Source organism: Pteronotus mesoamericanus, unplaced genomic scaffold, assembly GCF_021234165.1.
Source record: "Pteronotus mesoamericanus isolate MK-2021 breed Mesoamerican mustached bat unplaced genomic scaffold, CSHL_Meso_final scaffold_21, whole genome shotgun sequence".
Taxonomy (NCBI): Eukaryota; Metazoa; Chordata; class Mammalia; order Chiroptera; family Mormoopidae; genus Pteronotus; species Pteronotus mesoamericanus.
Genome location: NW_026555310.1, coordinates 28,674,021 through 28,691,273, shown reverse-complemented (window position 1 = coordinate 28,691,273; position 17,253 = coordinate 28,674,021). Strand labels below are relative to the sequence as shown.

General features: G+C 41.9%; 1 protein-coding gene across 2 annotated transcripts in view; it reads left to right on the top strand.

Moving 5' to 3' along the window:
• The first annotated feature begins 6,873 nt into the window (after window positions 1-6,873).
• The window catches only part of BORCS5 (BLOC-1 related complex subunit 5), a 71,007-nt gene continuing 60,627 nt past the window's right edge, over window positions 6,874-17,253 (top strand). Inside the window, exons 1-2 of one of the 2 annotated variants that reach the window (XM_054591418.1) lie at window positions 6,874-6,909; window positions 8,751-8,894. In XM_054591418.1, coding sequence (XP_054447393.1) covers window position 6,909; window positions 8,751-8,894 — 145 coding nt within the window. In that variant the 5' untranslated portion in view covers window positions 6,874-6,908. Of the gene's footprint in view, window positions 7,300-8,750; window positions 8,895-17,253 lie in introns of both variants that reach the window. The other variant, XM_054591417.1, reaches the window with a different exon arrangement.

The following is a 17,253-nucleotide window of genomic DNA, read 5'->3' as shown; positions in this document are numbered from 1 at the left end:
GTAATGACAGGTATCCACCATCACAGTAACACACAGTATTTTCACTGCTCTAAAAATCTTTTGTTTCAGTCTGTTTATCCCTCCCACCTTTCCCCAAACCCTGGCAATCACTGATCATTTTATTGTCTCCATGGTTTTGCCTTTTCCAAAATGTCATATGGTTGGATCAGTATTTAGCCTTTTCACATTGGCTTCTTTCACTTAATAAATACGCAGTGAAGTTTCCTCCATGTCTTTTCATGGTTTGATAGCTCATTTCTTTTTATCACTGGATGATAGTCCATTGTTGTTTATCCGTCCACCTATACTGAAGGACATTTTGTTTCCTTCCAAGTTTTGGCAATTACGAATAAAGCTGCTATAAACACCTAGTGCAGGTGTAGTGTGGGTATTCATTTTCAACAGGTTGACTCTTGAAGGATGAAATTCAGTTAGCTAGATGGAGAGGTGAAGGCTGAATATAGATAGACAGACAAAATAGCACGACTATTCAAGATTCAGGGAATTTCGTTCTGACCGGCATAAAGGCTACCTGTGTGCAGAGAGGAGTAAAGAGGCTGGGGCCAGAGCATGAAGGTTCTCATATGCTAACTTTTAAATTTTATCCTGAAGCCATGGTGAATTACTGGAGGTTTTCAGTAGGGCAATGACAGATCCAGAGACTCAATATTCTAGAAAATTCTCTCTGCCAGCCCCATGTAGGATGGATTGAAGGAGGTGAGACCAGAGTCCTTCTGTTTTCTAAGAAATGGAAGAAATGAGGAGACCCTAAACAGGGCCCAGAGATGGAGGGGAAATTGCGCTGAGTGGCTCTAGGCTTGTGACTGGTTGATGGGCAGGTTAGGGTAAGTTGAGAGGTTCTGCCTCGGGGACTGGATGGATGGACTGCCAGGCAATATAAAGACATGAAAGGAGGAGCTTAGTCAGGAGTGGATTAGAGGCATTATGAGTGTTAAAACACTTGACCACTGCCCTGGCTGGAGTCAACGCAGTAGGTTGAGCGCCAGCCTATGAACCAAAAGGGCACCAGTTTGATTCCCGGTCAGGGCACATACCTGGATTGCGGGCCAGGTCGGGCACTTGCAAGATGCAACAGATCGATGCTTCTCTCATTTGTAGATGTTTCTCTCCCTCACTTTCTCTCTCCCTTACCCTCTCTCTAAAAAATAAATAAAATTTAAAAAAACACTTGATTCCTAGTTTCATGACTTATTAACTGTGTGAGCAAGTACACTCATTAATAATGACTCCCCATTTCTCCTCCACTCTCTTCCTTTTCAGCCTTGGGTAACTGCTAATCTATTTCTGTCTCTATAGTGCCTCTTCTGGATATTTCATATAAATGCAATCTACAAGATGCACTCATTTGTGATGGGCTTTTTTTCACATTGCATGTTTTCAAGGTTTACCACTGTTGTAGCATGTATTTGCACTTCATTTCTTTTGGAGGGGGGCAAATAATACTTTCTTATATGGATATAACACATTTTATTTCTCCATTTATCAAAAACTAAACGCCCAATGGTGGCATAGGGGTCCTGAGCCTCTGTCCCCCCACAAAGATCAACAATTAGAAAGCTATTCATGAACATAAACAGTTCTGGGAGAGCTCTGGAGTGCACTTAAGAAACTTAAGCAACACAGCAGAACAAAAAATCCTGAAAATAATAGCACAAGAAGAGAAGGAAGACAGCTTCATTTCGTCTGTATCATCCCACTCCCCAAGCCAGCACTGCTTAATGCCAAAAGAGAACTTCCCAGCTAGAGAGAGTTCCCCTCGCTGAGACGGGAAGAGCTGGGTGAGGCCCCAGCCTTTTGGGGCACCTCACTCAGACTGGCAAAGATGAAACATATAGACATGGCTAGGAATAAAGAAGACAATCAAGGGCTAAAATAGCAGCCACATAGCAGGAATGATTGAGGTGCCTGGTGACCTGCTCTGCAGGCAAACCCAGCAACTTGCACCACTGAAGAAAGCAATGGCTAGCACAGGTGCCATAAATGTCCTGCATGTTCCACAGCTTTCACTCTGCAGGTATTTCTATTTGCTGCTGACTGATGCCTGCTTCCTTCCCTGCTCTAACACCCAGAGCCACAGTGGCAACCAGCGCAGGCTTCTGCTGCTGCACGAGTGCAAGATGCCAGCCTAGACCCCTGCAGTTGACCTCCATTGCTGTGTACCCACTTGAGGCTAGCCCCTCAAGCAGTACACTTGCATACCACAGGACTGATGCCCATCGGCAACCTCCACTGTAGTGTGTACACCTGGGGGGATTGTGCAGCCACAAGAGAGCATACCAATAGCTACTCCCCCCACCCCATCCCACCACACATACACACGGCTGCTTGGGGGCTTGGATCTGGCTTTGTCCTCTATCGCTGGCCTGTACCACCACTGCACTCACCTGCTGCTAGCCCCTCCAACTGTGCACCTGCATACCTCTAGAGAGACCCCTGTCCCTGGTCTCCACTTTGCCCTTGGCAAGATCCAGCAGCCATGGTAGTGTACATCAACAACTAGAGATCCTGCAACTGCCAGTGAGCATGTAGTTGGCAGGAGACCTTGATGCATTCCCTGGCCCCTTCCACTACTGTGTGTCTGCAGCCTGCCCCTCCCTCTACAGAAGAACCTACTGCTGGCCCTCTGCAACCTAGTGTAAGAATACCACTGGCTTAGGCCACCCACTGCTGTCTGCTCTGGTCCCTGGCCACTGAAACCGGATGGGGCCACGTAAGACTCCAACAGAGTTTCCAGCCACTGAAAATACCCTGCAGTGCTTGCCAAGGCCAGAGTTGTTGATTCTGTGGACTCCTGAGGCCTAAGCCAAAAAGATACCATGCTCCCTGGGCCCTGTGCCACCGCATGTCCCTGCACTTGGTGCCCTGTACCACTGGGGACACAGCATGCTCCATGCTCCAGTGTGTCTCCACCTGCAGGTGAAAATTTTCCTTTACCAAAGTCAGTCCATAGAGTCTGGAGGAGATGACTGCCTCTTCCAACGTGCAGATGCCTACACAAGGCTACAGGGATCACAAAGAATCAGGGAAATATGTTTCCACTAATGGAATACAGTAAACTTCCAGTAACTGGTGCCACAGAAATGGAGATCTAGGAATTGCCTGACAAAGAATTCAAAATAAATACTCCATAGATGCTCAGAGAGCTACAAGAGCATATATTACTAAACAAAGAAAAATGGGGTTTAGATGCCTGTCACCACAAAAGCCAAACTCGTGAGATGGGTGCTGAAACAAAAGGAAAGGGGTTTATTCAGATACTGCACCATCTTGGAGAATGGGGGACTCCACATCTCAAAGCTCATCTCCTCTGCAAAACCCAGACAAAACCCAGCCATCCTCCACAAGACCAGAACAAAAGACAGTGCCCCGAGTTACTGCTCCATTTTAAAGTGCCATCTTATGAGGCCCGAAGCAGCTACCAAGCGATCATCCAGGCAGCTTAGCTTGTTCCCAGCTGCTGTCCAGCTTCAGGCTCCGTCCTAGAGGCTGTGTGTGGAGCTGGTGCAGCCAGTGGCAGTGCAGCTGCTAGGGCCACAAGGTCACGTGTTCCCAAATGGAGAGCATCTAAACATACCAGCAAATGCTTAACCAGGAGGTGGGGCGGGGAGAGGAGAGAGAGAGAGAGAGAGAGAGAGAGAGAGAGAGAGAGAGAGAGAGAGAGACTGAGACTCCCTCCTGGAGGCCATGGCCATGTGACTGCTAAGAGAGGGATGAGCAAGAGAGAGCAGATCTCAAGCAGTAAGAGATGAGCAAGATCAGAGGTGATCCCAAGCAGAGAGCAATGAGCAAGAGAGAGAGAGAGAGAGAGAGAGAGAGAGAGAGAGTGTTTCTTTGTTCCCCTGGGGCTATATCCATTTTGGGTGTGGGCTGGGCCAGGTGTTTTCTCAGAAAGATCAATCAACTACCTAAACATTCAAAAGCTTTTGGTGGGTCCACCTGCCAACCAATCCCTTTGTTCCTCGGGCTAGATTGACATGGCTCTTGGGTCCAGAACCTCCTCCTGCCACCATTCTGACTTCCATAGCCATGTGTCTGCCTTCCCCTGGTCCCACCACCACTCTGGTACCAGAAGGGTGAGGGCAAGGGCTTTCCCCCTTATCCTATTATCTTTCTAGCTTTTGGCCCACTAGAGGCCCTATCCATTCATCTTTCCAGCTTTCTGTGTGCACTTGGGCTCTGCCCATTCACGTTTCCAGCTTTCAGCACACTCTGTGTAAGATCCTCCCCATGCCCTGACTGGGATGGCTCCATTGGTTGAGCATCCTCCTGCAAAGTGAAGGGCTGCCAGTTCAATTCCCAGTCAGGGCACACACCTGGGTCGTGGGCCAGGTCCCCAGTTGCGGGGCACATGCGAGAGGCAACTGATTAACATTACTATCACACATTGATGTTTCTCTCCCACTCTTTCTCATTCCCTTCCCCTCTCTATAAAAATAAATAAACAAAATCTTAAAAAAATAAGGAACGTCCCCCTAAAGAACAGGCCTCCATCCAGCCTGTGGGCAGAGACTCCCTTACTTTGCTGCATCCCAAGGCTGCTTGGTTTCTTTGCCCTCCTGGCCTCGTCCAGGAAGCTCCACTAACTCCAAGCGAATGCTCTGCTGTGGCCAGACCCAATCACAGCGTCCACTCGAGGAGGTGGAATCCTGCCACTCACGGGTCCTCGCTGCCTCAAGGCTGGGCATTGCACCGCTAAGGTGCTATGATCAGCTGAGCCTCCAGGTTCCTTGCCCCACCCACAGAGGGACACTCCCTACTTCCTGCAGCTTGTCACAGTCTGCCTAACATCAGGCGCCTCAGTTTGGCTTGTTGAGAAGGGGTGGGCAAAAGGTACAGACTTGTCCACTGGTAACAAACACAGATAAATAATTTAACAGTATCAGTAAACCAATACAAGAATACGATGAGAAGTTCAACAAAGAAATACAAAGAATAAAAAAGTCAAAAGTAAGTTTTGAAGCAGAATACATTGACTGAACTGAAGAATTCAACAGAGGGCTTCAGCAGCAGACTTGACTGAGCAGAAAAAAAATCAGTGAGCTAGAAGACAGATCAATTGAAATTACCCAATCAGAGGAACAAGAGAAAAAAGAATGGGAAGGAATAAAAAAAGCCTTTGGGATATATGGGACACCGTGATGAGAAACAATGTATGCACCATTGGAGTCCCAGAAGGAAAAGAGAGGGAGATGAAGTAAAAATCTCAAGTAAAGAAATAGTAGCTGAGGATTTCCCAAAGTTCTGGGGAAAGATTTGTATATCCAAGTTTATAAAGCTAATAGATCACCTCAAAATTTCAAAGCAAAACATTCTTCAGCAAGACAAATTACAATAAAACTGTCTAAAATCAAAGACAAAGGGAGAATTTTAAAAGGAGCTAGAAAAATCATTTTTCTCATACAAAGGAACTTTCATAAGGCTACCTATCAGTTTTGTCTCAGCCAGAGAACTTGCATATCAATAGAGAATGGGATGATATATTTATACATTTGTCAGTTGATGGACAGAATATAAAATCCCTTTTAGTATGAAGTATTCATATAAAGAGAAGCACGAAAAATGTCACCTCATCAGCATGGAGTAGGGTATGGAACACAGGATAAATATGCTTCGATGTGGAGTAATATGAGCCAGAATATGAGTTATGCTTCCCCCTTCTGTCTCCCCTCTTACCCACCCCAAATGAGGGCAGACATGGGAGGGAAGAGAAGGGCTCTCCAGGGGAACATGACCACACTGCTCAGTGGGCCCTTCCCAGTCCCATCAGGCTGGTGGTTTGTGTAAACCTCAAGACTAGCCAAACACTGCCTCCTAGGAGCTTACTCTAATCTCTCAGGTAGTTTTTAGTTCTGTCTTCATAATCTCACAGAATAGTGAACTTGCATTCATTTTTGCTTTTTTTTTTTTCCAGTGTAGTAATGCTGAGTAGGAAAGAGCCTGCGGTTTGAAATCAGACATTACTGAACACTAATTCTGCCTGGTGACTATGAGGAAGTTACCTGTTACGGGTTTCAGCTGTTGTGAAAATTAAATAAGATAAAATAGAGGAAGTGTCTGTGATATAGAATAGAAGGGACTCAAGCATTTAGTGAATTTGGCACTCCTCCTGAGATTATATTTATGTATATAAAGTCTCAGGGCATTTGCTTGAAATTTCTTGAAGCAAACAATATAAAATGAGTCACAAAGTTCTGAGAATCTCAGAGCTCCCAGCAACTTAATGGCATTGCGTTGCTAGGGCTAGGTCCTTGACCTGCTGAAACTGGCAGTTTCTGTTTTGCATTACCTGTATTCTTTTCTTGCATTCGCTTTTTTCAGAATGGCAGTTTCCTAATAGTTGTCAAGGCCCCCAGAGAGTGACTGTAGTGGCATCCACTTTCTTATGAAGATGCACACACACCATTTTTTTTTTATCTCATTTCCAGCTCCTTCTGTCGCCATTTAGGGGTTTTTGTTGTGTTGTTTTTTTTTTTTTGCCTGATTGTCCACTGCCACACTCCCAGCTTTCGGACCTGAAACAGGAGACTTGCATCCAGATAATTGCGTATGTGGCTCCTAACTATACCTAACACCTCTCTTTATCTGTAAAACAAAGTTTAACAAACCATCTATTTTGTCAGGTTCTAACGATAGGGGTACAGTGCCCAAAGTGTGGATGATGCTTAAAGGTGACGCATCAGTACAAAGGAAAGAGCTTACCCTTTGGGGCGTGTCTGGTTTGCCAGCAGTCGGGCCCTTTAAGTGGGCGTCGCCCTAGTTTCCTGCGCTAGTCTCCCCGCCCCAGCTGGGACCAGGGGCGGCGGCCCTCTAACCCGGAACTGACGGCCGCGCGCAGCCGGCGCAGCCAATCCGCGTCCCGGAAGAAGCCAGCCGGCGGCGCTAGAGCGAGTGAGTGATAGCTGCACTGCAGCCGGTGGATGGCGTGGCTGAAGCCTGGCGTTCTCAGCTTCACTCTCCTTGGGATTCCCTTAAGGAAGGCGGGCGAGCAGCGTGCAGCCGGGCCTTTCCGCCTTGCGCGTTCGTTCCCCAAATAGGGGCTATTTCCCATCGCCAGCGCCCTTACGAGGGCTGAGCTCACCCTCCGCACACGGCGGCCCTGCTGCGGCATCCAGACTCGTTGTAGCATTCCCGTACCGGTCCCTGTCCCTGCCCTGTCGCCCCGTCGCCGGAACGGTGACCGCCAGTCCCACCGTTCTTCCGCTGCCAACGCTGCCGGCACAATGGGCAGTGAGCAGAGCTCCGAGGCCGAGAGCCGACCCAACGATCTGAACTCCTCAGGTCGGTGCCCTAACTTCCACCCTTCTCCAGCCAGCCATGTCGGCTTGCAGAGCGTGCAGCCTCCCAGCCTAGCGGGTCTGGGACGCGCGGACGGGAACACACAGAAAGCGTGCACCGTGCTTTTTTTCTTTAAAAAAAAAAAAAAAAAAGTCCTAGCCTTGAATCCCCTGACGGACGTGTCTGTGACTGCAAGCCAAGCCCGCTTAGACGCCCATACCCATTATTTATTTTCAAAACAGCTGTTTCTCCCAGCCACAACCTGTTTAAAAGATGACCTGATTGATTATTGGCTTTGATACTCAGACTGACAAAGTGAGACTTGGTTCTCAAAGTAGATGGAACGTAGACAGGACCTCTAAGAACAGGTACCTTCTTAAAAATGGGTCTTAGATGTTCCTTTCCAGAAGGGATGTGTGACAGGTGTACAACCTTTTAACCCTTGGGTGTGTTAAGTAAAGTGCTAATAGACATTTCTTAAAGAGCATTGTTAAGTAGCAGAGATTCTGGAAGAGTGAATGCCATGCCATAGGAGACTCTAGCCTCTAGGCGGCGGGGCAGTTCCGTGGCATCCCCGGATCAACCTTTGAGAATCTATGATGAGCTTGCAAATACTACCTTGTAGAGTGTAAAATACTTGATAGGTTTATTCCGGCCCCAACTAGGAATATATTTGGGGAGAGGAGGATGTCTTGGGCTAAGAAGTCCTTGATAGTTTGAATCACTTCCTCCCAAGTAGGTTACATTTTCCAAAGACACCTGAAATTGACCTGCCTCTCTAGCAATCCTCCAAGTTTCTGAATTTTGCCTTCTGAACTCAGCCTAGAAGGGACCTACTTATTATTTTTTACCCTCTGGGCTAATACCTCTTAACTTTAAGGGTGAGGGGGATGGTGCCTCAGGAATACACCCATTATCTAGGGTTGAGTATCAGGATTTTTTTTTTTTTCTTTCATGAGTAGGACCTGTTAAACATACTTGGTTTGTTGTGATGGGTGGCTAGACAACTTTGCAACTGCTGTGTCACAGGGATGGGTCATGTATAACAACCTATTGACTTCCAGTTCCTTCCCTAACCTGTTTCTACTACTGTTGACTTTGGGCAAGTCACAGCCAAGATTTGTGCCCTTATTTCCTCATCGGTAAAATATGGACAGACATAAAGAAGGTCAAAGAATTAAAAGTTAAAAACACAATCTCCCTACTCTTTTGTGTGCTGAATAATAAAATATTTTAAATTGCAAAAACAATTATATATATATATATATATATATATTCCTGTAATGTTTCAGTTTTTTAATAGAGGTCCTTCCTGATTCATTTCCCTTACCCAAGTCTCCATTGCAGGATAAATCCAGTTAGCATTTTTTTTTCAATAACAATATTCATTTTAATGACTACAGTAAAACAGCTTTGGTGAGACAGGTGGCTAAATAAAATAACTTTATTTTCAGTGACTCCTTCTCCAGCTAAGCATAGAGCCAAGATGGATGATATTGTGGTTGTAGCTCAGGGCTCCCAGGCCTCACGGAATGTCAGCAATGATCCTGATGTCATCAAATTGCAAGAGATTCCAACCTTCCAACCACTTTTGAAAGGTAAGACCTTTCATTTTGACTTACCTGGACTTGCTGGAAAGGCTTGCATAGCCCCACTGCCCTCCCCAGATAGCTTTGTGCCTCATGCATCTCATTTTAGGCCTTTGCTTAAATGGTATCTTCTCTATGAAGCCTTCCATGATTGCCCTGTTTAGAATTGTAGGCCTTTTCCCTGCCTGTTTTTCTTTGTTGCACTTAATCATCGTTGACCTACCGCATAGTTTATTTGGTTACTGTCTCTCTTTTTCGGCTACAATAGAATGTGTGCTCCATGACAGCATTGGGTCCAAGTGTTGAATCCTCAGTACTTGGACTAGAGTTTGGTATAAAGGAGGATCTGAATAAATGAATGAATGAATGATGTTGGAGTTGGCCCTCACCTGTTATATTTCCACGAAAAGATATTTATTCTACCTGCGGTCTGGACTATAGGTTGACTAGTTCAGATCCATAGAGGAAATCTCCATGACCACTGATAAACTTTTAATTATATAATTCTGGCAGCCGTATTGTATGAGAAGAGAATGTGTATATTGAGGGGAGAGAGTGTATACAAGCCATCAGCCCTCCTGATTACTGTATATTGAGGTAGTTACCTCAATATGAATGTTATTCATTTAATAATTATATTTTTATTTGTATTAGTAAGTATATTAATTTTATTATTTTCATGTCTCCATTAAGTAGTGGTGATGATTTTCTACTAATGGAATGGGGCTTCTACTATAAGGATCTCTCCTCCTGTCTTCTCCCCCAAAAGATTAAGATGCATAAATGAACATAATGTCCTGGTTTATTAACCTAGTACAACGTACAGTAATGTAAGTCATCGTACATTTATATATCTATTTTAAAGGCCCTGCCATACACATATCATTTCTTTAATTCTTATGTCATTAAATATGTTTGCATGATTTGTGCTAGGTCAGATGGATAGCTGGCCGATAGAGAGGTTGAGCTTGAACCTTCATCACTGATGTCAAATTCTGTAGAGTTACACTATTCCACTCTATACTTAAAAAACAAATGCTGCTTTATAGATGATCCATATATCAAGCTATTCTTCCTAGCACTTCATTTGCTTTACAGATGAGGCAGTATAAGCTTTCAGTCTGTTCCCCACAGTCCTTAGAGATAGACTTTGGTAAACCCTTCTGGCTCTTACAGAAAACAACACACTACATCCTGTTACTCATCTTCTTATTAGTTTTCATGATTTTGAGGAATGATGTGATTCTCCAAAGAAGCCAACGTTAATGAAATTTCTATCTTCACATATCCTTGTACAATAATATTAAAAGATACAGCCTTTATCTTTAGGAACTGAGAGGTGGATGCTGGTATTCTTTACTCCATCCCTTCTGGAATCGAATGCAGTACTGCTCACAGAATTTTCCTGGCTCTGTTTCCTGTTAGCTGCATCTTTTCTCCTTGCAAAGTCATCTATACTTGGTAAAGCCTTATGTGACCACTTTTTGTACCCGCTTTAGGGAAATACTAAAAACAAATGAATAAAAAAAAAAAACCCAAATTCCCCCAGAACACTGAGATATATTTAATAATTTTCTGAGATTATGTTTCCTTTTTAAGCAATTGAAATAATTTGTATTTTATAATAATAAATTGACCAGTAGGGAAACATTCTAGGAAAAGACTTGGTGTTAAGGGAAGATAACCTCACATTTAAAATGATCACTGGGAACCCTGAAAGTGAATAATTAATGCAGTGCAGCTGGACTTGGCTGCATTGAAACCTAGGTTTTAATTGATACTTGGCTACCAACTAGCTGTGTTGCTCTGGTTTTGCTTTTTCACCTCTTTGAATGTTGGTGGCGGAGATAATTGAGAATAGGTACAGGAGAGAGGAAAGTGGGTGAGTAGCAGGTTGCAGTTAAAGGTGATCTAGGATTTGGAAAGATAGAGAAATCACTTCATGAGAGTGGCGTGAAAGTAGAAACAGCAACATGTGACAAGCCAGACTGCAGGAAACAAACAAAACAGAAACAAGTGAGTGTTTAAATTGATGCTCGTGTTTCACTTGTGAAGTAGAAGCATATTGGACAGTGATTAGAAAAGATAAGCAAAGGGGACAATTGGGCGGAAATAATAAGTATAATTATGATAATCATAGTAGCTAATTCCCTCCCCCCCTTAACTCTGCACAATAGCTATTATTCTTTCCATTTTAGAGATTAAAACATTGGTGCTCAGAGCCTAACTTCAGTGCCTAAAAATCGCATGGCTGTAAGTGATAGCCCATCTTCTGACAGCACCAGGACATCAAGTGTTTAACAATTTTGTACATAGAATAAGACTCAGTTTCCAACTCTAGCAAAGTCCATTGTTCTAGTCGCTCGGCTGTAATAGGAAACAGAGTGATGGGGGGCTGCGCCTCCCGCGTTGCCTGGTAATTTAAAGCCCTGCTGGCTGCCTGCTGGGGCCACTCATCACTGTTGCCTTTATGCGCTAATCTCTTTTTTCCCTCTCTACTGCTTTCAGGATAAGGCTATTTCTTTAAGTAGTAAAAGGGCCACACAGTAAGGGCTCTACCCCCCAGGTTTGATTTCAGAAAGCTTTTATTCAAGTTAATGACAGTTTATTCTTCCAAAACAATATATTCAAGTATTACACAGAGTTCACTATTGTTCTATAATGTCATATGATGTAATGCTAATGCTGGTGGGTGATCTGCAGAGGCCGTGGGCAGGCAAGTTTGGGGCCATTTGTACGACTGAGGTAATGTTTGCATTTTTAATAAGCAAGCAGATTCCTTACTTGGTCTTAACCCTTTTGGATAAATATATCAGAGTATAAGTTATGCTCCATACTAATGCCAAATATCTGTTCCTTTTTTTTTTAAGTCAAAATAATTTCTGTTTTTAATAGCAGAGCCTGAATTCCTAGTTTATTTTAAAATGTAAAGCATTTAGTAGAAGATTAAAATTAAAAAAATAGAAAGTAGCAGTAAATGATCATGATAGAACACAAAGTGAAAATCTAGATTTGATGCAAATTAGATTCCCAGGGATTAAACAAGCTCTATAGATCTCTTACTTAAAACTTAACCACTCATTTTTTAATAAATCCCATTATTTTATGTTGTTCTATAGAAATGAAATATTCACAAGCTAAATGCAATTTTGATGTTTTTTATATATATATTTTACAAAAATAATTTTTCCATTTACTCCTGGTGATGAATATATGCATGCATATACACATGCATGCACAGGTGCACGTATGACATTCTTTGCAACTGACCTATCATATTTTGTTGTTGACCCTGGATGCAACATAAGATTGTCTTGCTGCCTAAAGAAGAGGCTGTCCTTGAACAGGGAAGGTCAAACATAATACAGCAGTTGCTTCCATGATACTAAATAGCTTTGCTAGGAGTTTTGTCTTTGGTTTTGAAGAATGTAGTATGTATGAAGGAGATTTTGACAATTAAAAAGAGCTAGGGGCTTTCTTGGTGAAGTGAATTCTCACGAATAGCAGTTTGTGAATGTTCCGAAATCACATGGAACATTGAGAATTAGTGTTTGAGGTTGACGCTAGGTTAGAATAACTTGATGGAAACGGGTGATAAGGAGAACATGAGGAAGCTAGATTTCCAATGAGTAGTTTCTTCACATCTTTCTCACCCACTTATCTATTAGCCAGACAAATAATATGAAGGTAGAAAGCCTTTGCATTTATCAGACACCTGTCTTTTTCAGCTGTCAGACCTTATCTCTGCATTGGAAAATGGGGTGTCAAAGGAGGGGACGAGAGAATGGATCTTAATCAGAGCACAGTCTTTTCTGAAGGTGGCTCTAAGCCCAGGTTGATCCTAAGAGTATATTTTCCCCCAAACACCATATTTGAAAAGTTGATAACTTATTCCTGATTACTTTGTAGAACGATTTGTATGTGTAATAGCTCTTCAGTCAACTTGTTAAACAAGGGTGCTTACCAGCAGGGTGAGCCTTGCTCAGAAGAGTCGGAAGCCCCAAGCGAATGGTTCTTTAAATCGCTTGAGGAGGTGAAGCCATTTTGCAGGAGCAGCCTCACCCTTTTCCTCACTCCAGTAAATCTTTGTGCCTGTATCCATATTTGTTTCTTTGTGTCAAACCTCAGAGAAGGTGTCTATGCCTTTCTCTGAAACTTAACTCTTCTTTATTTAACTTTTTTCTTCCTTTGCTGGGGCTTTGCCTCTGTACATTCCTTGTCTCTGGCATCTAGCTTAGTGAACTTTAAGCATTTTGAAATATAGACCTGTAGATCAGTGATTTTCAACCAGCGTGTCGCAGCACACTGGGGTGCCATAAGAATTTTTAAAACATGCAATACCTGACTTTAATCGGGGTACTGAGCTCTTTTCCCTTAGATTGTTAAAAAATGGTAACAGCCAACACAATAGCTGTCCAGTGTGAATGATTCAAAATTATACCTATTTTTTTTGTCAGATGGGAAAAAATATATTTTGGGGTATGCTGCAGAATTATAGTAATTAGTTTATATGTGCCATGAGATGAAAAAGAGTTGAAAATTGCTGGCCTAGATGGATTAAGTCTATAGCATCAGCTTCAACTTCTTGTCCATGTATTCAGCTATGAACTAGCCAATACAGCCAAGTGTTCCTTTCAATTCAGCATGCCCTATCGTCCACCTTTGCATGTATTTATTTATTTAACAAACCTGTAGAGAACCTGAATTTTATTAGGGGAATATGACACATTCAGCTACACTTGAAAAGAATGTGTTTTGGGTCAAGGTGTGGTTGATAGTATTAAGTCTTCTATATTTTTAATTTTATCACTTATGGAAAGAGGTGTTAACATTTTAGCTATGATTGTGAATTTGTCTATTCCTGTTATTCTGTCTGTGTTTTGGAAGTTTGTAATTGGGCACATACCCGTTAATGATTATTATGTTGACCCTTTTATCATTATGAAATTCCTTCTATCTGTGGTATTACCCCTGTCTTGAAGTCTATTTTGTCTTATATTGATATAGCCACTCTGGCTTTCTAACACTTAACTGTTGCATAGTCTACCTTTTTCTACTCTTTTATCTATTTTTAACCTTTTTTGTATCTTTATATTTAAAATATATCTCCTGTAGACAGTGTATAATTGAGTTTTGCTTTTGTAACTTCACTGACAGTCTGCCTTTTAATTGGGGTATAAATTGGTATCATTGGATATAGGGCTACTGCTTTGCTCTTCATTTTCTATCTGTACTGCCTGCTTTTGGTTTCTCTTATACTTCTTTCCTGACTTTTTTTGATAAATTGAATATTTTTTAGTATTTTGTTTTAACTCTATTAGGTTTCTTTGTTGTACACCTTTGCATTATTTTTTAAGTGGTTGCTCTAGGAATTAGAATAGTATGTCCTTAACATATAATAGTTCAGATAGAATTAATATTGTACCGCTTCACATAAAATGTAAGAGCCTTTCAATAGTATGGTTCCATTCACCCCTACCTCTTTGTGCTGTAGTTGTCATCGATAATGCATCTCCATATGTTAGAAATCCCATGCTATAAATATAACTGTTTTAAACAATCATAAATCTTTTAAAGAAATTGAGGAGAGAAAACTGCATATTGAATGTTACATTTACCATTTCTGGAATTCTTAATCCCTTTCTATAGGTTCAGATTTTCATTTGATATCATTTATTTTTAATCTGAAGAACTTGTTATAGCATTTCTTGCATGTGCAGGTCAGCTGGAAACAAAATCTTTTTGTTTTTATTTATCTGAAAATGTCAGTTTTTGCCCATTTTCATGATAAAGGTTTTTTTTTAAATGTAATTACCAGGCATTTGAGGAGATACTGTGAGTCTCTGTGAAATCTCATTTTGAACACACTTTTTTCCATTGGTTATAATATCTGTTGGTGTTTTTTGCTTGAATTAATTATACAGTGATGGTTGCCAAATAGTGATTTTCTAACTTTATCATTCCTTTTAAATTTGATTTTACTGTAAGGAGGACCTTGTCTGCTCCTCATTTACTTATTTATTTCAGCCAATGTGGAACAGTGAATTCCTATTTTATTCAATGAGTGATAATCTGTTACAGTCATTATTTAGTTTTAGTCTCAAAATGTTCTAAATTTAGCTAATCAAAGGACCATCAGTCTAGCTTCCTATGTTCTTTTGACATATTCTCATTATTCTTTGAACATGTTTTTATTTTCTGGCACAATATGTTAATAACATTCCATACTTCCCTTGTTCTTTCCTGGCCCCGGCCCTAGAACCAGGCATTTCCCCAGGAACCCAGTTTGTTCAGTAGACAGGGGGAGTAAAAGCACCCCGAGGCCCTCTCCTTGCACATACACATACACACACACACATTTGTACCTCTATTTATTTCTACATTTACCTATATATATTGAGAGTGATGAATTCCCACTAAGTGCTCCATATGTTCTTTGATTTATAGGTTTATAGTTTTTTACCCAATAGTTTGGCCATTATTTTTTCTAATATTTTTCTGCCCTTACCTCCCCCTTTTTGTGGGACTTCAATTTCTGTGTTAGACCACTTGATATTTTCTCACAGGTGACTCACCTTTCAATTAAAAACAAAACAAAACAAAAAAAACACCTTTTGTTCTGTCCTTCCTTTGGATAATTTTCACACCTGTTTCCAGGTACAGTGCTCTTTGTTTCTGTCATATCTATACTGTTCTTAATCCCATCCATTGTATTCTTAATTTCAGATAATAGAATTTTTTCAGCTTAAATGTCCCTACCCTCCTCCCTTTAAAAAAGTTTTTCATTTCTCTGCTTATCATTCATATGTTTTCCTCTGCTTTTGGAACATAGAGAGTATATTTATAATAGCTTTTAACTTTCTTATGTGCTAGTCCATCATTTCTGGATCTGTTTTTTCTGAATGAACTTCCTCCTTGTAACAACTCATATTTTCCTGCTTCTTTGCATGCCCGGTTTTGTTTTTTTTTAATCCTCACTCAAGGATATGTTTATTGATTTGAGAGAGAGAGGAAGAGGGTGGAGAGAGAGACAGAGAGAGAGAGACAGAGAGAGAGAGACATGGGTGAGAGGGCAGAGAGAGAGAGAGAGAGAGACGTGGGGGGAGGGAGGGTAGAGAGAGAGAGAGAGACATCAGTGTGAAGGAGAAACAACAATCAGTTGCCTCCCAAACCTGCAGCCTAGGTATGTGCCCTGGCTGGAGATCCAACCTGCAACCTTTTGGTGTATAGGACAATGCTCCAGCCAACTTAACCAACCAGGCAGGGCTGAAAATTTTGTATTATATGCCAAATATGGTATATTTTATGTTTTTGGGTGCTGGATTTTGTTTATTCCTTTAAAGAATATTAGACTTTTTTCTGGTATAAGGTCATTACTTGTAACCAGTTTGGCCCTTTCTAGGCTTGCTTTTAAGCTTCATTAGGGCTCATCCAGGCAGCCTTTAGTCTAGTTTAACTAAACCTCACTGCTAAGGCAATACCCTTCTGCATGCTCTACTGTTGCCCCGTGTGTTTTGAGGTCTCTCCACATTAGCTGGTGAGAACATGCGTTGCTCTTAGCTGTATATGAATTTCAGAAAGTGTTTGGCCTGCTGCTTTCCTGTAGTTCTTTCTCCAGCCTTGTGGAATCTCAGTCCCTAAATGTGCAGCTCAGTGTATAGCCAGCGCTCTGAGGGTGTCCTGTGCAGGAGTTCCCTCTCCCATCTCCAGTTGTTAAATCCTAGACACCTTAGTCTCTCCAAACTCTACTCTTCTCAAGCCTTCAAACCAAGGCCACTGGGCTCTTTATGGGCATCCCTCCCTGGTCTGGGGAGACGGTGGGGCTCACTTATTTTCCTTCTTTCAGGGATCAAAGTCCCACATTGCCCATTACACAATATATGAAAAGAGTGTTTTGTATATTTTGTCCGGTTTTCTAGTTCTTGATGACCAGAAGGCATTATAGCAGTTAATCTTTCATGAACAGAAGCAGAAATCCTCTAAAAAAATGCTTTTTAACCCATGTTTTTTGTTTATTACCACTTTTTCCTTTTTATATGAGAGCCTCATGCCAACAACCTTTGATTATTGAATTGATCATTCATTTCTGTGGTATGTTGGTAAAAACCTGCCAAGAGCCTGGTAGTGTTCCAGGCAATGGAGATACCAAGAATATAAGATACAGTTGTAGCTTTGGTTTTGTGAGTGATTCAGATAGGTTAATAGCTCATAATAAGATAGTCTGCATAATACTGGCCATGTGCCCAAAAGGCTGCGCATGCATGGGAGAGAGAATCATTAATTTGACCTGGAAATTTGGGGCAGGTTTCACAGCAGAAACAGCATTTGAGCTGAGCTCAGAGGGATGAATAGGAGGTAGTCACCTAGA